The sequence below is a fragment of the Phalaenopsis equestris genome, unplaced genomic scaffold, assembly GCF_001263595.1.
Source record: "Phalaenopsis equestris unplaced genomic scaffold, ASM126359v1 Scaffold000840, whole genome shotgun sequence".
Taxonomy (NCBI): Eukaryota; Viridiplantae; Streptophyta; class Magnoliopsida; order Asparagales; family Orchidaceae; genus Phalaenopsis; species Phalaenopsis equestris.
Genome location: NW_018165280.1, coordinates 5,892,978 through 5,911,351, shown reverse-complemented (window position 1 = coordinate 5,911,351; position 18,374 = coordinate 5,892,978). Strand labels below are relative to the sequence as shown.

General features: G+C 34.6%; 1 protein-coding gene across 4 annotated transcripts in view; it reads right to left on the bottom strand.

The window, feature by feature from the left end:
- Positions 1 to 3,676: 3,676 nt before the first annotated feature.
- The window catches only part of LOC110031596, a 34,760-nt gene continuing 20,062 nt past the window's right edge, over positions 3,677 to 18,374 (bottom strand). For 3 of the 4 annotated variants that reach the window (XM_020734859.1, XM_020734861.1, XM_020734862.1), the window contains 2 exons: positions 5,909 to 6,033; positions 3,677 to 4,836 (listed from right to left, as the gene is read on the bottom strand). In XM_020734859.1, the coding sequence (XP_020590518.1) occupies positions 3,732 to 4,836; positions 5,909 to 6,033 (1,230 nt within the window). In that variant the 3' untranslated portion in view covers positions 3,677 to 3,731. The remainder of the gene's footprint in view (positions 4,837 to 5,908; positions 6,034 to 18,374) is intronic. The other variant, XM_020734860.1, reaches the window with a different exon arrangement.

Genomic DNA, 18,374 nt, shown 5'->3' with positions numbered 1-18,374 from the left:
ATGTTCAAACTTCAATTAAAAGTCATCTAGAATTCAAATTTCAACAAATTTACAATCAGGCTAACCAACTCGATGAGACAAATGCATCGATACAAAAATCGATGCAATCCGAGTCAAATAAAGCTCACATCAAGCCTGTAAATCACTTTTGGGTGTTTACTGGGCATAATTGGAAGGAAAACGAATTCTAAAACTAGCAAGCTTATAGTCAAATCGATCATCTTATTAAGATAAATCTAGTGAGCCCAAAATCACTCAATTCGAACATCATTAAGACACTCAAGTGTCCATCAAAAGTCGTCGAATCAAAGGGATCTTTTCGGGTCGTCCTATCAAAATTGTCTGAATTCTTTTTTTTTTACAACATGAACTCTATAAATAGAGTTTTATTCCACCACTTGAAAGATGAACTAGATTTTGAGCAACAAGAAGACCAGAGTCTACAGAAGAGGGAGTTGATGTTCAAGACCATGCACCAATGATCCAACAGACACCTCCTACTCCAATAATCGTCGAACATCGTTGATCACCGCTCGCCGACTACACCGACCACCATTGGTTGTTGCCCGCTCTTAACGACGAACCACCATGTGAAGCAACAACCAACGCCACAGAGTCGTGAAGCAACCAATGAAACAACATTCCTTCCCAAACACTATACCGACTCTGAAGACGATGCATTGAAGCTTTAGTATGAACTCTCTATCATGGCCACTCTCTGCTGCGGAGAAACGAGATCTCCCACGCACAAATGTTATAACTCGAGATATTGTGCAACCCTTTTCAGTATATGAGACTGTGCTATACATGTAATCACAAACTCATAGTGAAATATTTTAACTAGGTAATGTCTCATAGCTTTTTCACCTTTTTGGGTTTTCCAGTAAAATTTTTTTGTCTTTACTGGTCATCTTCTTTCATCTATGTATATATTTGATTCTCGTACAATGTTAAGATGATAATTCACTATTTTATTGCAAAAAATTTCACGCATCAACATACATACCACCCAATTTCTATGCATTTAAACATCAACTAATTTTTATATTTATACCACCCAGATCTTTCATATCACATCAGAGGGGCTTTCTTGAAGTATTCCTAAGATGCTAATTCTATGTCATGCCCATCACGATGGTAATTACAATATTTATGTGGATTATGGAATGTAGCTCTGACTTTCATTAAAGGGGCTTTCTTGAAGTATTCCTTATTTTAAATGGCTTCAGCTAACTCAACCATAGAAGCATTTAGTGGAGTTAAGCCTTGCATCTCCTGATACGTATGCATCCGCTTTTAGTATCGTTCATGACCCTAGTTGCCTATTGCCTCAGTTATTGCGGGGGCGTTGGTTGTTGTTATAGCGCAAACGATCGATAAAGATTTGGTTATCCTTTGGCATATGACCTTCGTCATGCACCTTTCTCTTCTTTGATAGTTGGTCGAACAATTCTATTCTGGCATTAAAGGGGTCCAACCTCCTCGGTACTAATGTGGTTGTTGGTTATCTCTAACAGCTCAGCAAAAGACTTTGAATCGAGCAAGTTCAAGTCATACTTGAATCACTCATCTCTAACTCCTTGCATCAGAGTAGTATGGACAATCAAAGATTGCAAGTCCTTCACTTTCAACATCTCCTTCTGGAATTGAGTGATATAAGTTTGCATGTTTTCATTCTCTCATTGCTTTTTTTGCAGCAGAGCCTAGACTTCTTCCCCGACTTTTTCTGATTAGCTAAGTGCACCACGAAGTGTTCCTTAAACTCAAAAACAGTTGTAATAACACTAACCAGCAAACTAAGAAACCATCAAAGAGCTGATTCCTTAAGTGTTGTTAAGAAAAGCTGACATTTCATTGCATCGTTGATATGCAACACTTCGACTGATGATTCAAAAAAAGCCACATGATCAATCAGATCGTTCCTCCCCTTTTTAAGGATCCAAATGAGGAATCATTAACTTCACTGGGGGTACAACCTCCATGATTTTTTGAGCGAAAGCACTATCAGGGGTTGGTGGTGCCTCGACTTGTTCTACCCGATGCCAGACTATCAACTTAGACCCATGGCAATCAAAATGTTGGTAATCTTCTTTTCATTTGGTTGTTAATTGCTTATTCAATCATTAGGCGTTGGCTGATTCTCAAACGGTACCCCTTGAGGGAGAGCTCTCCGAGATCCCACCTCCAAAAGCCTCGGTTGATCATTCATTCGAGATATTACTTCTCGGAGGCCCTCAAATTAGCCCATGATTTGATCTCGCAACTTCTGGACTTAATGTTGAATCTCTCGTTGCACTTAGTCGCTTCGGTGTTGCGTCTCTGTTGTGATTCGCCTTCGTAGTGTGCTCCCTTTCTTTTCTGCGGCATCTCCATGCTCATTGCACAACCCTTTAGGATATTGAATCCTAACTTGTCGTTTGGTATACACGCCCCGAGAGTTAGAGCTGAGAGGAGAAAAGAAAAAAAATAGAGTAGAGAGAGAGAGAGAGAGAATGTCCCTTTGATTTATGTCTTGACCTCCTGCTTACACGAGTTTAAAAATGCCATTACAGAAAAGAGGAAGAACAACTATAATAACTACCCAAATGACTGAATTGATGTTTGTCAAGTGAAAAGTACATTGTAATACAAAAGAAATATAATGTTTATCTATCGTCAAATGTTTGGTTTCGACTGATCATGTCGATTGATCTTATATATGAGATCACTTACGCTGAGGGAAACAATCAATCGATCAGAGGCATTTGATCGATTCGGAGAGGTCCATCGGTCGATTTCTCTATGTAGTCGATTGATTGCTTGGTCAATCCATATCTCGCTCTTTAGCTCAGAATTTCGATCGCCTGAGGCTCTATTCTTAGGTGCTTCATGCTGGCATTTTTGCTATATAAGGATAAATGATTATTTAATTGAACTTTAAACAGTATTGTAAATTTTAATGAATTTTCATCCAAAATTGATGAGTTCCATATGGCTTTTTTGAAGTTTTTGTCAAAATTTCAATGAAACTTAATTCCCTGTGTGTGTGTGCACGCGTGTGTGTATGTATATATATAATACCTTATGTGATTATATGCATAAAGTGTATAAAGTAAGAATAGTGATTTTTTTTTGTGATATAAATGATCTGAGTGGTATAAATGTAAGATATGTAAATACATATGAATTGGGTGGTATGTATGTAAATGCTCCAAAATAAATCAAATTAACCTGATTAAGTAAAATTTGGTTAGCAAAAAATCTGTTTGAATGTTGACTATTATTTTGATTTCCTATTATTTAATATTTTTTAATAATTTGTCTTTAATTCAGTTTTTTTTAATCCATTAAATCAGAAGTGAAATTGTTTTTTTTTTTCTTTTAATATTAAATCAACAAATAAAATAAAAATTGACTTGAGTATTATTTGTTTCACGTTTCAAAATTATAAATTTCAAAATTTACCACTTGATATTCTCAATATCAATTATTCAAGTTAAAAAGGTAAATAGGTTCATTGTTAAAAATAGCTATATGTTGATAAACTAAATTGACCAAATTAAAATTTGATTGCACTTAATTTAATTTAAATGATGCATATAAACAAGAGACAAAAATACAAGTAGACATTCCCAACCATTCTTTACCTTTGCCCAACTGAAAGTTATCATCTTCCCTGCACACTAATTGCAAAAAAGCAAACACATTTTTACATCATGTAAGCAGAAATCATAAAAAAAAAGCAGTTTCAATCAGCCAACAGAATCTTCTATCATCACATCAGCTCCATTTGTTGCATCATCTGCACTACAATCACCATCATCATCATCATCATCATCATTTTTATCACTGCCTTTAATATGATTACTGTCTTCCTCTGTTTCTGCATCCGAGGGCGACTCGCTCTGCGTCGCACCAACACAGCCGGGAAATTTATGCCTGAAATCAGGTTCGACGATGTTAATCATGGCAGAAAGCGCTCGGTGCTCTTTAGTAACAAGTTTGGTGATGCTGCGCGTCGAATTGCTCTGACTCCCCGTCGCCTGGCCATCAGAGCCAAGCATTAGACAAGCAGTAGCTGCATGGGCTTCAGCCTCAGCACCTACAGCATGATCTTCTGGAGATTCATTTTCCCCATAAACTGATGGAGCAGTGTCAATCGCCCAACTCCCTGCAGCTTCTGAAGCCAAGAGGTCAGCAGTTCTGATTGTGCTAGCTTCATTATCCTCCTTTCTTTGCTGGGATGTTGGGCTGGTTTTGAGATCACAATGGCCGGCCAGAGGTTCGTCGTTATCGTCGGCTCTGACTTTGTCGTCAATCTGCATTGTATCACTGGCAAGCTTGCGGCATTTGAGGAGAGCAACAGCAGCACCTCTTTCATCGATTTGGCTTTCGGTTCCGAGAACTCGTTCTGTATCAATCAAGTTTAAATCAGGAACAACTTCAGTTCCAACACCATCGATGTCTGAGCCAAAAGCTCGAGGTAACCTATCAGCTGTTCCGCCTTCTAGGTCTTGAGTGTTACCATCTTGACTATCATTTCGACATTCATTCTTCTGAGTGGTGCAGATATCGTCGTCGTCGTCGTCATCATCATCATAGTCATACTTACCATCAATTTTCAGAAGAGAATTCTTTGGGGTGGATGCGCTTGAAGATTCTTTTGGATTTTGTCTGGTTTGGGCAATATTGAAATTTAGATTAACAGGCATGTTTGAATCAGCAGCAAATAAGGAGTTTTCATAGTTCTCTTCATCTTCCAAGGTCTTCTGCATTGCCTTCAGCTGCTCCTGCTGCTTTGAAAATAGTGCAGAAATCTCTTCAGTCGTTGAGTAGAAAGCCCTTAGTTGGGTTTCCCTGGATGCATTTGAAACGGTGGTATAAGAAACATGTCTCCCTATGCCAATTCGTTAACACAGAAATTAAATAGAGCCAAGGAAAAAGGAAATCCTTTGGTCTCCAAGCTTTCATGTGAACAAACGAATTTTCGAAAATGTTAAAAAAATTTTTTACATGATTAAGGCGGCCAAGAAAGGTGAGACCAAAGGATAATATGCATATTCGAATCCACGACTTTACGGTGAAATATTACACCCTCAACCACCATGTTGCGGTGTACAATTGAACCAAACACTGATATGCTTAAGCGAACTTCAGGTTTAGACTCATTTTGATAAAGCCTGCCTACTAACTATTAAGAGTCAATCAAGCCAAGAGGGCCTTGCACCTGTGCTCAGGTCTTGTTATTAAGGACATACAATGAAACATATTAGTTCATAATGAAGAAAAGTGTTAAAATAGACCCTCATTGTTTGTAGAGGCCCATTTTCATCCCAAAGCCTAAGACCGTCCATTTAATCCTCAAACTCTTTTAATGGAAGCTAAAATAGTCTTCTCTAGCAACTATTTCAGCCCATAATAAAAGAGTCTCGAGACTAATATGAATATTTTATAAAGTATGGGACTAAAATGACCTCATCTAAATAATCAGGAGACTATTTTGACACTATATGTTCATAATATAAGAAACCAAAAATAAAATAAACTCTGGCATGCAACGACATCATATTCATGAATAGAAAGAAAAATCAAACGGGTGACCTGAATGTTTGCCGAAAAGGTAAATATAGAGAAGAAAAGTGTATCTTCTCTCCTGTAAGTGGAGCTAACACGGATGTGATAATGGTTCCTATTAAATGAATACAAAACCTATTATAAGTTGTGAAAGGGCCCCTCAAGTTGCTGTTGATTATACAACAATAGAAACACGGGTTCTACTAGCATCAATCCCCAGGCCCGTTTTTAACAAGCATCATCTAACTTCTTCTCATGCTACAACCGTTTAATCTCTTAGTGAAGTAGATTTTTATCTGTAAAATGCAATATTTTTTCAATGCAGTTAGAAATGAAAGGTATTTTCTATGCTCACCGTAGAATAAGTCTTTCTCTAGCTCCCTGAAACCTTTGCTTTTCAATGGATAGATCACGAATAGCAGCAGCAATTTCAAGTTCAAGGGACGAAACTTTAGCCCACGCTTCTTCCCGTGCCACCTGCTAACAAAAAGGCACACAAGGTTTCTCAGGTATAGCAAAATATAGATGTATAAGTCAAAAAATGGGTCTGATAGGCCATGACAAATCCTTCCAAAATGAACCAAAATAAAATGTTTATTCATGTTGTAGGACAACTCATACAGGGAAATCATCATAGAGGGAGATTACACAAAAAGTGACATGGGTCTATTTTTGCAATGAAATTAGTGCATTGTCAGGAACATGAATATGTCAAAATTGTGACTTGTTTCTGGAAGAAAAATACTTGTAATGTGTTTTTCTAGTAGCGCATTTATAGGAACAAGTCCTATATTTAAGAAATGGATTTATTCCTGGATCAACATTCTTCAAATGTGAGAATAAATCTAAATAATTCGTAATATTTGCATACATATCAAAACATTATAATTCTTTGATGAATTTTCTATAGGAATTGTCCCATGTCGCACTAAGATTAAAAAAACAAACAATTTGAAAAAATCTAATAAGAGCTAAGTTACATACATAAACTAGGAGTACAGGATTTTTTTTTTAATTTTTTTTTTTTTATGCTTGTGGTACTGAAACTGGGAGTACAGACGAGTTCATATTTGGCCACAATATAATCTCATAAAGCACATATTTGATATCGTTCTAAGATTAAGAGCTAACACTTAAGCTTATGCATGATTCTAAAGCCATCTACAAAAATGTTGGTCACACAATCAATTCAGGCAGCTCTAGTAAGGACCGACCACAATCTCATCAGTAATGACCTTACAATGAAATAGAGGATAATGTTGATGTCAGTGGTGCTAGGAGAGTAGAAATTGCACCAAATGAGATGTCAATGTGAAGTTAAAGAGGTTTACAGGTACCTTGATATTATACAAAACTTCAAAATTAAAAATAAGGAGTTTCATTCGGGCCATGTAATAAGTCCAACAATATTTCGATCTAAATTTTCAATGAGTATAAAGACCAACAGTTCCCGCTTAGGACTTCTTGTAAATGCTTGGTAGAGAATTCTTGTCATGCACAAACTAAGACATAATTACCAAATTTGAATTCTTATTACTAATGTGAAATTATAGTTTAACATTGTTCACTAGACACACCAATATATTTTTTAGCAGCACCATTTAACTTATAAAAGTGATTTACAAAAGAAGCATCAATATGTAAAAATGAATTTAATGAAGAGGGTGATAAATCTATAGACATCTCAGGTAAAATGCAATGAAATATTATGAACAGGAACACACCTATCATTTTATTCACAGTTATCATACAAACATTCTAACATTGAAAGTGTAGATCCAAAATTCCCAAGCTGTCCAACAAGATATCTGCAGATTGTTATTAATTGTAGATTGTTGAACATCTAATCAGGTTATAGAATATATGTATTTAACTGCCCATTAAACCAATGAAGCATGGAAATTAAAGAAGGTAATTCTCAAATTTATTGAGTTTGAGCCTCCACATACGGACACTTACATATTTGATGTTATATGTGAATGTTTGTTGGAGTGGAAGCTCCAGAACAATCTCTACAATTACTTTAAACGATGCAAGTAGTATGATGATGCAGTTAGTTCCTTAAAAACAAATTTTCAATCACGAAAAAACAACACTATAGTGGGTTTTTTTTTCATGTGAGATGTTGCGCTCATATCCTCAATATAATGATCAAAGCTGAGCTAAAAAAGTTTCATGAAAATTAGTGAAATATTTGAAAAAATCCCCTTTGAGATTACATAAGTTTGTCGAAGTGACAAAACAATTAGGAGTTCCAACCACAAGGCCTTTCTCTATTAATATTTCTACTAAATGTAACTCAACTTTTAACATGAAGTCTGCATTTATTTTTTATAATGTTTTTCATCAATATGCAATTCGAGGTAGTAATTACAAATTATTGTCAGTTAATTTGAATTGGTTGAAATATGAGAAAATCAAAAAATTTCTTTCAGTTTCCAAAACTGTTATAAAGATAACATCTAGTATACTCTATTCTACTTCAAATATATTTTTACCAGTTATGCATTTAAAAAAGATTCTGATAGAGGAGTCAATGTTAGAAGATGGTTATATGAGAAATATGACTTTAAGTATGCAAATTAAATTTAAAAAATATTATGAGGAATGCAATCTTCTAATGTCTATTGCAGCAATTTTAGACCCTAGATTGAAACTCAAATTTATTAGTTATTTATTCCTGAAAATATTTTCACATATGAAGTTGATCAACATCTTAAATCAGTTCAACAGACCTTGTGAGAAATATATGTAGATTATGTTGTCGATTGCACATCTCCGTGTCCTACAAGTAATATTTCACATGAGGAAACTTCATTTATAGTTGATTCTATGGTTTCCTTATATCATTTTGAGTATGTTGAATTTCAAGATTTTGGTATAGCTTTTGGATCTGTGGAACCAGGAAGCCTGATTTACAAGTATATCTTGATGAAAGATTATTTATGTGCATGGGTAAAAATTTTAATGTGTTTGTCTGGTGAAAGATGAAAACACTAACGTATCCACGACTTTCAGTTATGACTTAAGATATTTTATAAATATATATAATCACGGTTGCCTCATAATCCACTTTTAGTGATGAGGGCAGAGTGTTAATGATTATAGAAGCAGTTTATCCACTAAAACAGTTAATGCATTAGTTTGTGCATCAAGTTGAATTCAATCCACTCAAAAAATGCAAAGACACCTTAGATAATCATTTCATTAAATATAATTTCTTTCTAATTCCTTCTCTTTCTTCTTACAATAAATATCAATATTGATTTTCATTAATTAATTTCAACAAGAGATACTTGAAAAGGAAAAAATTAATATTCAACAGCTAGACAAATGAAAACAACTTTATTCTACACAAGACATTAGATAGTTATGAATTTATATAATTATTGCAAGTCTAAACTCTGAGCACTATTTTTTTTATTTATGTAGTTTTGTTATTTGTGCTACAAACTTGTTATTGCTCTGATATTATGTTGTATTTTGTGTATACTTTCACATTTTATTTATGTAGTCCAGTTTTGTAGCTCTTCTATAACTGGTGTGGCACAATCTTATGCAATCATATGGAAGCTTATAATTATTAAAGAGTTTGTGATGATATATAATATGATCATCTACGCTTAAGTTGGTATAGCCTAATTACATGTGTAACACTTTATATGAATTTGATACATTTAAAGTTGGTATGACATAATAAAGTTAAGCAATCCTTTAGCCCTCATTAGATGAATGTCAAAAATTCTAAAGTGGATATGATAATTTCATTACGCAACACTTTAGATTAGTATTAACAAATCTAATGATGGATGACATAAACACATTATGCAACTCTTTAGATTGTAGCTGAAATTAGCATTTAATCTTAAATCTGAGACTTAATATTATGATAATTCATATTTGGTTGATTTTTTTTTTTCATGGTGAACTTTATTGTTTAATCTCATTTGATGAAATTATTGCATAATTTTTTATCTCATTATGTTAAAATTTGTGTTATCATATCTATACTTATTTAACATTTCATACAATAGAAATCTTTGTATGAAAATTTATTTTGCGCTTTCAATTGCTTATGAATATTGGATCCTCTATTGAGAAGCCCATAATTCATGTGTGGGTGATTCGCAAAGCCTTTACTCTATTGAATGTTCTATTATTCTTTCCTCCAGGAATCTAACGATGGATGACATAATCACATTATGCAACCCTTTAGATTATAGCTACTCTTTCTATTTCAGTTATGGACTTTTGTCGTTGTTTTAGAGCCCGTTTGGGACAGCTTATTGGGGTGCGATAGCAGTTTGAAAACGTTGCCGCTGTGTTTGAAACTTGCGTTCGCTCGGCATTTTGGTGCCGCCCTGATACGTAGGTAATAAATTTTTAATAGGTCAAAAACACGGGATAGCTCCCGCGTCCTGCGTCCGGGACTCACGTTTAGGGAAAGTTTCCTCCAGTGCCCTTCTATGTTCTCCCTCGCCCTCTCCCTCTCCAATCTTCACCCTCGCAAAGATCGACTCTCCGGTGAGACCCGATATGTTGCTCTGCTCGATTATTTTGAGAATTGTTTTTTCTTTCCCAAATTTTGGCAATTTTTGGCTGATGATAGAACTAGGGTTTTCTTGCTGATGATTTTGGTGGATTATTTCGGAATGCACTGGGTAGAGTTGGACTTGCTCTATAAGATCTATTTGTGTTGTAATGTTGTGTGCTAGTATAGTTCGACTTGCTTCTCTTGTTGAGATCTACTTGTATTGTAATTTGATCTCTACTATGACGTACTGGCTACGAACTTGATGCTTGCATGACAATTGCTATAGCTATATGAATAGCAGTTACTGCCAACAAAAATGTCGAATGGCTGAATGCATAGACCAACAAGAATATCACTAGGGTAATTCTATAATAGTTGTGGCTAAGATATTTCAAGTTTTTATAATTTTTATATTGTACACTTAAAACAGAAATGTTGATTATCATCACCATCACTATGCTTATCCCAACAATTTGGGGGAAAGAATATGAATGTCATGTTGATTTGTCATGTTATAGAAGTATACTATAAATACATAGATATAAAGTGATATACTATACATGAATGTGCTTCCATATGAGGTATGTTCTAATTCATGTGCAAACACTCTTCAAGTAGAGCAAAAAATTCTGTTTGCATTATTTTTGGCTTAGTTGAGGGAGCATTTACATAAAATAGCAACGTTAGAATTGTTTCTTTCCAATTCATAGTGTGGAGTTCCTATCACCTGAGCTGCAATAAAAAAAGAACTGTGCAGTGAATATTTTTGTTCCCTAATTGATCACTGCATGATAATCTAATAGTGCGCTTTGTGCTTTGCTTGGGCATTAAACCAAGGTGTTGGTGTTTTAAGTAGGAGAAACTAGTGAGTGCTTCAAGTACTTAGAAGTGTGTGATTTCACTAGTTCGATGGTTGAGGGCTTTTAACAGCCTCTACAAACTCAGCTGGAGTTTACAGTGGAGTTGATGTTCTAGGGCTGATATTAGTTGCTATTTTTAGAGCCTCAATCTACTTTTTGAGAAAGAAATGAATTAACTTAAGTGTGTGCCACTTCTGACTTTTTATTTCTATTTAGCTTTTAACGATTCTATACATCATGTTTCATGAATTACTTGAGAAGCCTTGGGGGTTGCAAAATGTAATTTTCATGAGATTTTTTTCGGCCCAGCTGAATATCATGATGAGAAATTAAAGATAAGAAATGATTAATGGCATGAGAAGAATTCATTTTGTTTGATAGGCTGATGGCGAGTGATGAAGATTTCTTATCTGTCTAATAAAACTTCTATGCTTCACTTCAATCGAGTTTTGATCAGCTTGATTTGTTCGAACAGGAAAATAGAATTACAAAACTATCACGAGTTTTGTAATCAACATTTCGTTTACCCTTGAAAGAACAAATGCTTTATACAGTGAAAGCCATTATACTTAAGTGAGTTTTGTACGTCATGCTAATGAGGGGTAGCACAAGAAGAAAAAGCATTTCTTAAACAGAAGGAACTGAAGATTGTAGCTGTCCAATAATTCATGTTATTTAGCAAAGCCCTAATACCCATTGCAACTGGCCACTTAATGGTTCTATAAATACCCATTGCAATATCATAAGCATCACTAGATTTTATGATACCTAATGCCTGGAATGAATAGATAGTGATGCTATTTGATCTCTGTAATGGTCTTTATGAGGATTATGCTATTTAATATTTGTAAAGTTGAAGCATCTCAATCATCTATACCTTGTTCTCGAGACACATCGGGGAGATAAGTTACATATTAACTTTAAGAAATGCTTTCCCCCATTCTATTTTACTTTTGAATTCTTGTGGTTCAATTTATTGGATGTTGATGAACATATGTTTTTCAAGGTTATTACAAAGTGACATCAGCCACTTCTTATTATTCAAAATTTTCATGAAATGGACACTGTTTATTATCAGTGTATTAAAGGCTTTAATTCTATTATTGCTTCTTTAGTTGATATCCTGAAAGTGAGATTCAAATCAAGTGAAATTGGTGTCATCACTGTGGAGGAATACATAACCCTGTTGAAGCATAATTAAAGGTATGATAGGTTGTTATCCCTGCTATTGGGATGCTTCTTATATCTTCTTGGTAGGTGCATCATATTTTTGTTCAACACCTGACATGGTAATTCAAAGTATGCCATACCCGCTTGAAAAAGTTTGTGCTTTTTTGTTAATGATCATTTATTTGCAAGATACTAGAGCATACTCTTAAGGATTTGGTCTCTCCAATCCCACAATATCTATTTAAAGAAGGGATTCTTCTAGCATTGCTTATGCAAATTTTTTTGCACATAAGATTCCACCTGCATAATAGTGGAAGACACAAGAAAGCATTACAGGTAAATGAGAGAGCATGTCGGTCATTTTGTTGGCAACCTTCTTTCCGAATTTAATGACCATATTGGATTGTTGGAGTTAGGTCATTTAGCTCATATGCTGAGCATATTGCATCTTAGTTTTTTTTTTATTTTTTTTTATTTTTTTTTTTACTTAGAATTATTCCTTGTACTTATACTTTAAGTTTCTTATGGTTTCAACATATCTAAGATGAATGAAGCGGATCCGTCAGCTATGTGGGATAAGAAAGTTATAAATATTTTTCGCAATATTTGTATTAAAGAAATAGAACTCGAAAATAAGCCAACCACGTATTTTAACAAGGAATGTTGGTAAAATATTGCAAAGAGATTCAATGAATTGACGGAAAGAGATTACGATGGACACAAATTCAAAAACAAATGAGATCAATTGAAGAAGGAATGAAAAATTTGAAAGAAGCTGAAATGTGAATCTACCGGGATAGGTTGAGATCCCATTAAGTGGACAATCGATGCTCCAGATGAATGGTGGGTTGAGAAATTATAGGTAATCATTACACTCTCAATTTGTTTATTCTCTTAATGTTTTTATTTAACAAATAATCTTTCTAAACCCCTTCTTCAATACAATGCCGACAGCAAAAAAATATAAGCAGTGTGGAATTAAGCCAGACTTTGAAGATAAACGTGACATAATGTTTAAGAGGGTTGTCGCGACGGGAAAGCGTGCATTCAACCCTAGTGAGATTGGGTTTGCAAACATACCAGATGACCTACCACTTGACCAAGTGACAGTTGATGAAGAAGGGCATAGTATTAGAAAGAGATGGGAGAGTCCAGTTCACTGTCAAAGAGACCCAGACTTGGTAGAATGAAGAAAGAAAATGACATTTTTGTAAAAAACTCATGCAATCGACTCATTGATGCTTGTACAGCTCTACCACCTACAGCACTCCCTGACAGCACCATCATAGAATGTGTTTGAGCTTTGAAATACTCTTCCTAAAATAATTGTTGATATGTGATTTCATGCAAATTAAGTAAAAAAACTTGAGATTCCAGCATTCCTCAGAAACAATTAGTCGGTACTTCTCTAAAGACGTACATACACTTGTTAGCTTAGCAGTTCAAATCATTAAGTCAGAGGATTCATCATTTGCTAATACTCCAGAATAAATTGTCAACGATCCCCGTTTATGTCTTATTTCAAGGTAACAATTGGTTCGTTACGTACTTTCAGAATATAATTAGTTTCTAATAATGTAAAACAGAACTGCATAGGTGCAATCGACGGTACTTACGTTGATGCCCGACTACCCAGCCACGACAAGGTGATGTACATTGGTCGGAGTGGTTCAACTACTCAAAATGTCATGACAGTATGTGACTTCAACATGCGTTTTATTTTTGTAATGACAGGCTGAGAAATGAGTGCACATGACAGTCGCATTTTCTCTTATGCAACTAGGAATAGATCACAGTGTTTCCCTCACCCGTCTTTAGGTTTGTTTTGCTTTGTAAACGTATTAGTTACATGTATTATTTGTCAATAACAATGTCTTTCATAACAGAAAAATATCATTCGGTTGATGTTGGATATCCTATGCAAAGGAGCTACCTAAAGCCCTATCCGGACACCAGATACCATATTCCTGATTTTATGACATCATCCGTGGCAGAAAAGAAATGTTTAATAAACGTCACTTCTCTTTACACAGGATAATTGAAAGATCATTTGTAGTTTGGAAGAAGAAATAGGTCATCCTACGTGATATGTCGTCGTATTTATTTCCAAAACAGGTGCAAATTGTGATGGCCATAATGACACTTCATAACTTCATCCGGCGACATCCCTCTCAATCAGATACGGACTTCAATATGATTGACAATGATGAACTGAATGTCTCTGAAGAACCTTCAGAATTTGTGGTTGGGTCTTCATTACCTGAGGATGAGATAGACTCTAATGAATTTGAAATTCATGACAATGAAGGTGTGGCCGAGATGACTGTTTTGAGGGAGTATATCGCAGATGTTATCTGTGACAGCTGATCTACCAAGTCTTGTTTATTTATTAGATTATAGGTTTATTTTCGTATGCATTTCATTTTATTGTGAATTTAGACTTTATATCATAATGACGTTTCTGAAATTTGTTTTTATTTGTTAGTTTTGGTCCTTTTTTTTGCTTGTGGGTGTCTGAAGTCTGTGATGAATGGTGACAAATATGAGCTTTTGAGTTCCTTTGGAAGGCCAGTTCGTTGTTATATAGTGTTGCATGTGTATTCCTAATGAAGACAACCGATATCCCCATTTCTTTTGGGTGCAATCAATATCCTCATTTCTTTTGTTATATAGTGTTCCATAAAATTTAATTTATGACTCTGACAATTTGTTTCTTTTTTTTTTTGGCAGTCATCGCAAGATGAGTTCCAGTATTTCGGGGACCAACTAAGTTGTATTGTGTTACTGCGAACTACCGGCTCTGTTATGTCACGCCAACCTCACAGCAGTGGGAGACAGTTCTACGATTGTCGCAGGGGCGTTTCAGCTCATTGCGGTTTGTTTCGTTAGGCCGACAGTCCAACATATTGCACTGCCAACAGTGATCGGGGTATGATGATTTCCAAGAGTGACAATGCAGCTGAGGACAGACGTAGTCAGAGTTTTAAATTGAATATTCTAATATTTCTCATTGTAGTTGTAATTGTATTTATTTTTATGTTATTTCTTCTGATACTCACGAGAGTGTGAGCACTCTATGTTAACTTTTTAAACTGATCTATAATGATTTGCGGCTTCTATTTTATCAATTTATGTGCTCATACAGTTTTGTGCAAACAGCTTCACTAAATAGGGGCAAAATGGTCATTTATCCAACAACAGCTGCCAATAAGATGCTCTGCATAAGTTGCCCCAAACAACAACTTATCCTCATAATCAACAGATTATCAGTTTCTCAGGATAATCTGTTTATCAACAGATTATATAAATCTACAGCTGCCCCAAAAAGACCCTTAATCACATTAACAATCGGTCTGATTTAACACCACTTTGGACCAGTTGCTAATGGCCTTAAAAATGATATTTCTCCTCTCTTTGTGAATTGGGAGACTTTTGGAGATTAGACGCATCTATCCAAATTGGTTAAGGTAACCATCTCTGCCCAGCTTACTCTTGTGATCAGTTTTGTTTGGTTCTTTCAAGGATTACAAACACTTGATTCTTGTTTCTTCGATTTGTTACTTGATTTCTACTTATATTCTTTTGAGCATTGTAATTATTGCTGATTTTCTTTTCTAATTTGAGATTGTTAGGTTAGAGTTGAGTTTCGATGTCGTTGTCTGCCCTAATTCATCACGTACTCTACAATTGTTTGTTGAGACGTGCTATTCTTTTTTTTTTTAAATAAACCCTAACTTGATATTGTTCTTATTGAGGTCTTCTATGACTTTAATGCTAAAAAAATTATCTAACAACTTAGATTTGTTCTTTTTTTTACACTTTTTTTCTAATATCAATTCTTTATTGTTCTGGAATCACTTTTCCGTCTTTATATTATTCTTATTAATTAGCTTGATGCAATGGCAAGTGATGATGTGCCTAAAAATATGGCAAGTGATGTGCCTAAAAATATACTATTTTTTATGTTATATTTTATAATGATATTGCACTTTAAATGTATGTTTTCTTGTGTTTTTGGTTGTAGATACATCAAACTGAAAATTTTGGAGTGATTGGAGTAAAAGAAACAAAAATAGACCAAAACGGAGCAAAACGAAGCAAACTGAAGCAAATCGGGTAGAATCGGGGCACACCGGAGCCATGGGGGCCGAAATAGGACACTTAATTGTCTGTGCACGGCGCTTAAGCGCCCAAAATGGCGCTTAGGCGCCACCAGATAGAGAGGAGGCCGCTTAAGCGTCCAATATCGACGCTTAAACATATCTTCTAGAATATACATCGGATTTGGACGATTTTTTAAGCAGTGCTTCGTGTGTCTCTTGGGTAATTTGTTGGAAATAATAAAAGAAGCTTTCTAGAAGGATTTGGGGTGGTTATATGGACGTTTTTGAAGACTATGAACAGTCACTTGAGACAACTTGTGGAAGATTAATTAAATATGGACACTTTTGAAGATACACTTAAGCATATCTTGGGAAATTATAAATATGGCTTGGAAATGTTTTTAAAATGACTCTAAAACTCTTGAATCAATTGGAAGAGGAGAAGAAGACTTGGAGAAGAAGAAGATGGCTTGGGCGTGAGCCCCAAGGGGGGATACAAGGTGACAGAAAAAGAGAGTGTGAGAATTTCTTCTTTTCTTTTCACTTTGTTCTTGAAGAGGATTGTAAGGAGATTGATTTTGCTATACAAGGAGAGTTTGATTTACATCAGAGATAAGTATTTTCATTATATTTTGATTTAAATTTAGTACTTTGTTTGTATGGTTTCAAAGTCTTGTTCAACAAAAAATTCTTGTTATTTTTTCATGTGTAGTGAGTAGTTTTCTTTACTCTTCTCTCTTATAACGAATTAGTATGCATGTGTTGTATTAGAATGGAGTAGTGAGAATATATTGTAATGATTTTACTTTGTTCTTCATTTACATGTAAACTTAATCGACTTGCGTGTTAAAATTTATTGTGAGAACATGTAAGATCCGTGATTGTATTGTCTCAATCAACTATGGTAGAATCACATGAGATTGTATGGATGAGAATGTAGTTCATATGGTTGAGTGAAAATAAATAGGGAAATAATCTTTAATGGGTGTAGAAATAGAGGACTTTAGAGTGACAGACTAAAGCCCCCTAATTTGGTTTATTGTTTTAGCTTTTGATGCGAGATGTTAGCCTCCACGTGGAGGGATAAGAGGGAACTCTAGAGTGAGAGCTAGTATCTTCTTTGCCTAGTCCGTCTTCAGATTTATTCAAACTTTAGATTAACCAATGTTCTTTATATCATCTCTAGTAAGGGTAAATAATATAATTGCTCTTATTTGTCATAATCTCTCACTATTTGTTTTACTTTTACACAAATCACTAATTTCATTGCATGATGGTACTTTTAATATATTAAACCCACTTTCTGATTTTCACTAAGTATTTTAATTTAGGAGTAGAAGTAGTGTTGTAGTGGTAATTGTAGGATAAAATCAAAACCAAAACTTTATCTACCTTCCAAGCTAGAGCGTGTTATTCTAGACTACAACTTCTCTGGAAAGCCGCCGTGATTAACCTCGATCTCCGTGGAATCGATATTCGAGACTTAATCAGTATCCTAAATTACTTGATAATGATACGTATACTTGCGTAGAATCCTTACTATTTAAAAATATAATTGAAACCTTACTGTTTGGGATCAAGTTTTTGGCACCCAATAGTGACAACTTCATAAATCCTTACATATAAAAATATCGGGATCAACAAACATACTAAGAAGTTTGGTGAGCAGGTTTGTTTGGCTGACGGATATATGTTTTTTGTAGCTTTGTAAATTCTAGATGAAGGATTGTTTGTTCTTAATGTTTTAGGACTACTAAAATGGTTAAATTTGAATAATTTTATTTCTTGTTTTTTATGAATGTTATTTCTAATATCATTAAAATTCAATCATACTTGTAAATGTTTGTTGCAAAATTTTTATAGTATTTAGAAGATAATATTTTTTCGTCAGGTAAGTTCTAAGCTCATTTTCATTTTTCATTTTTATTTTCTAGTTATTTTTTTATCTCTGTTTGTACCTAATACCAGAGCTAACCAAAACCACGACGCAAGAAAAAAGGACGGTTACAACGATGACTCAAAAGAAAAGGAAGACACCACGCAAATCAAAATATAAAACAAAAATTACAAACAAATATTCAACAAATAAAGACACAACAAGCTCAACAAGGAGTAATTCCGGAGAAAGTGTTGGAGTGGCAGCTGCGGTGAAGG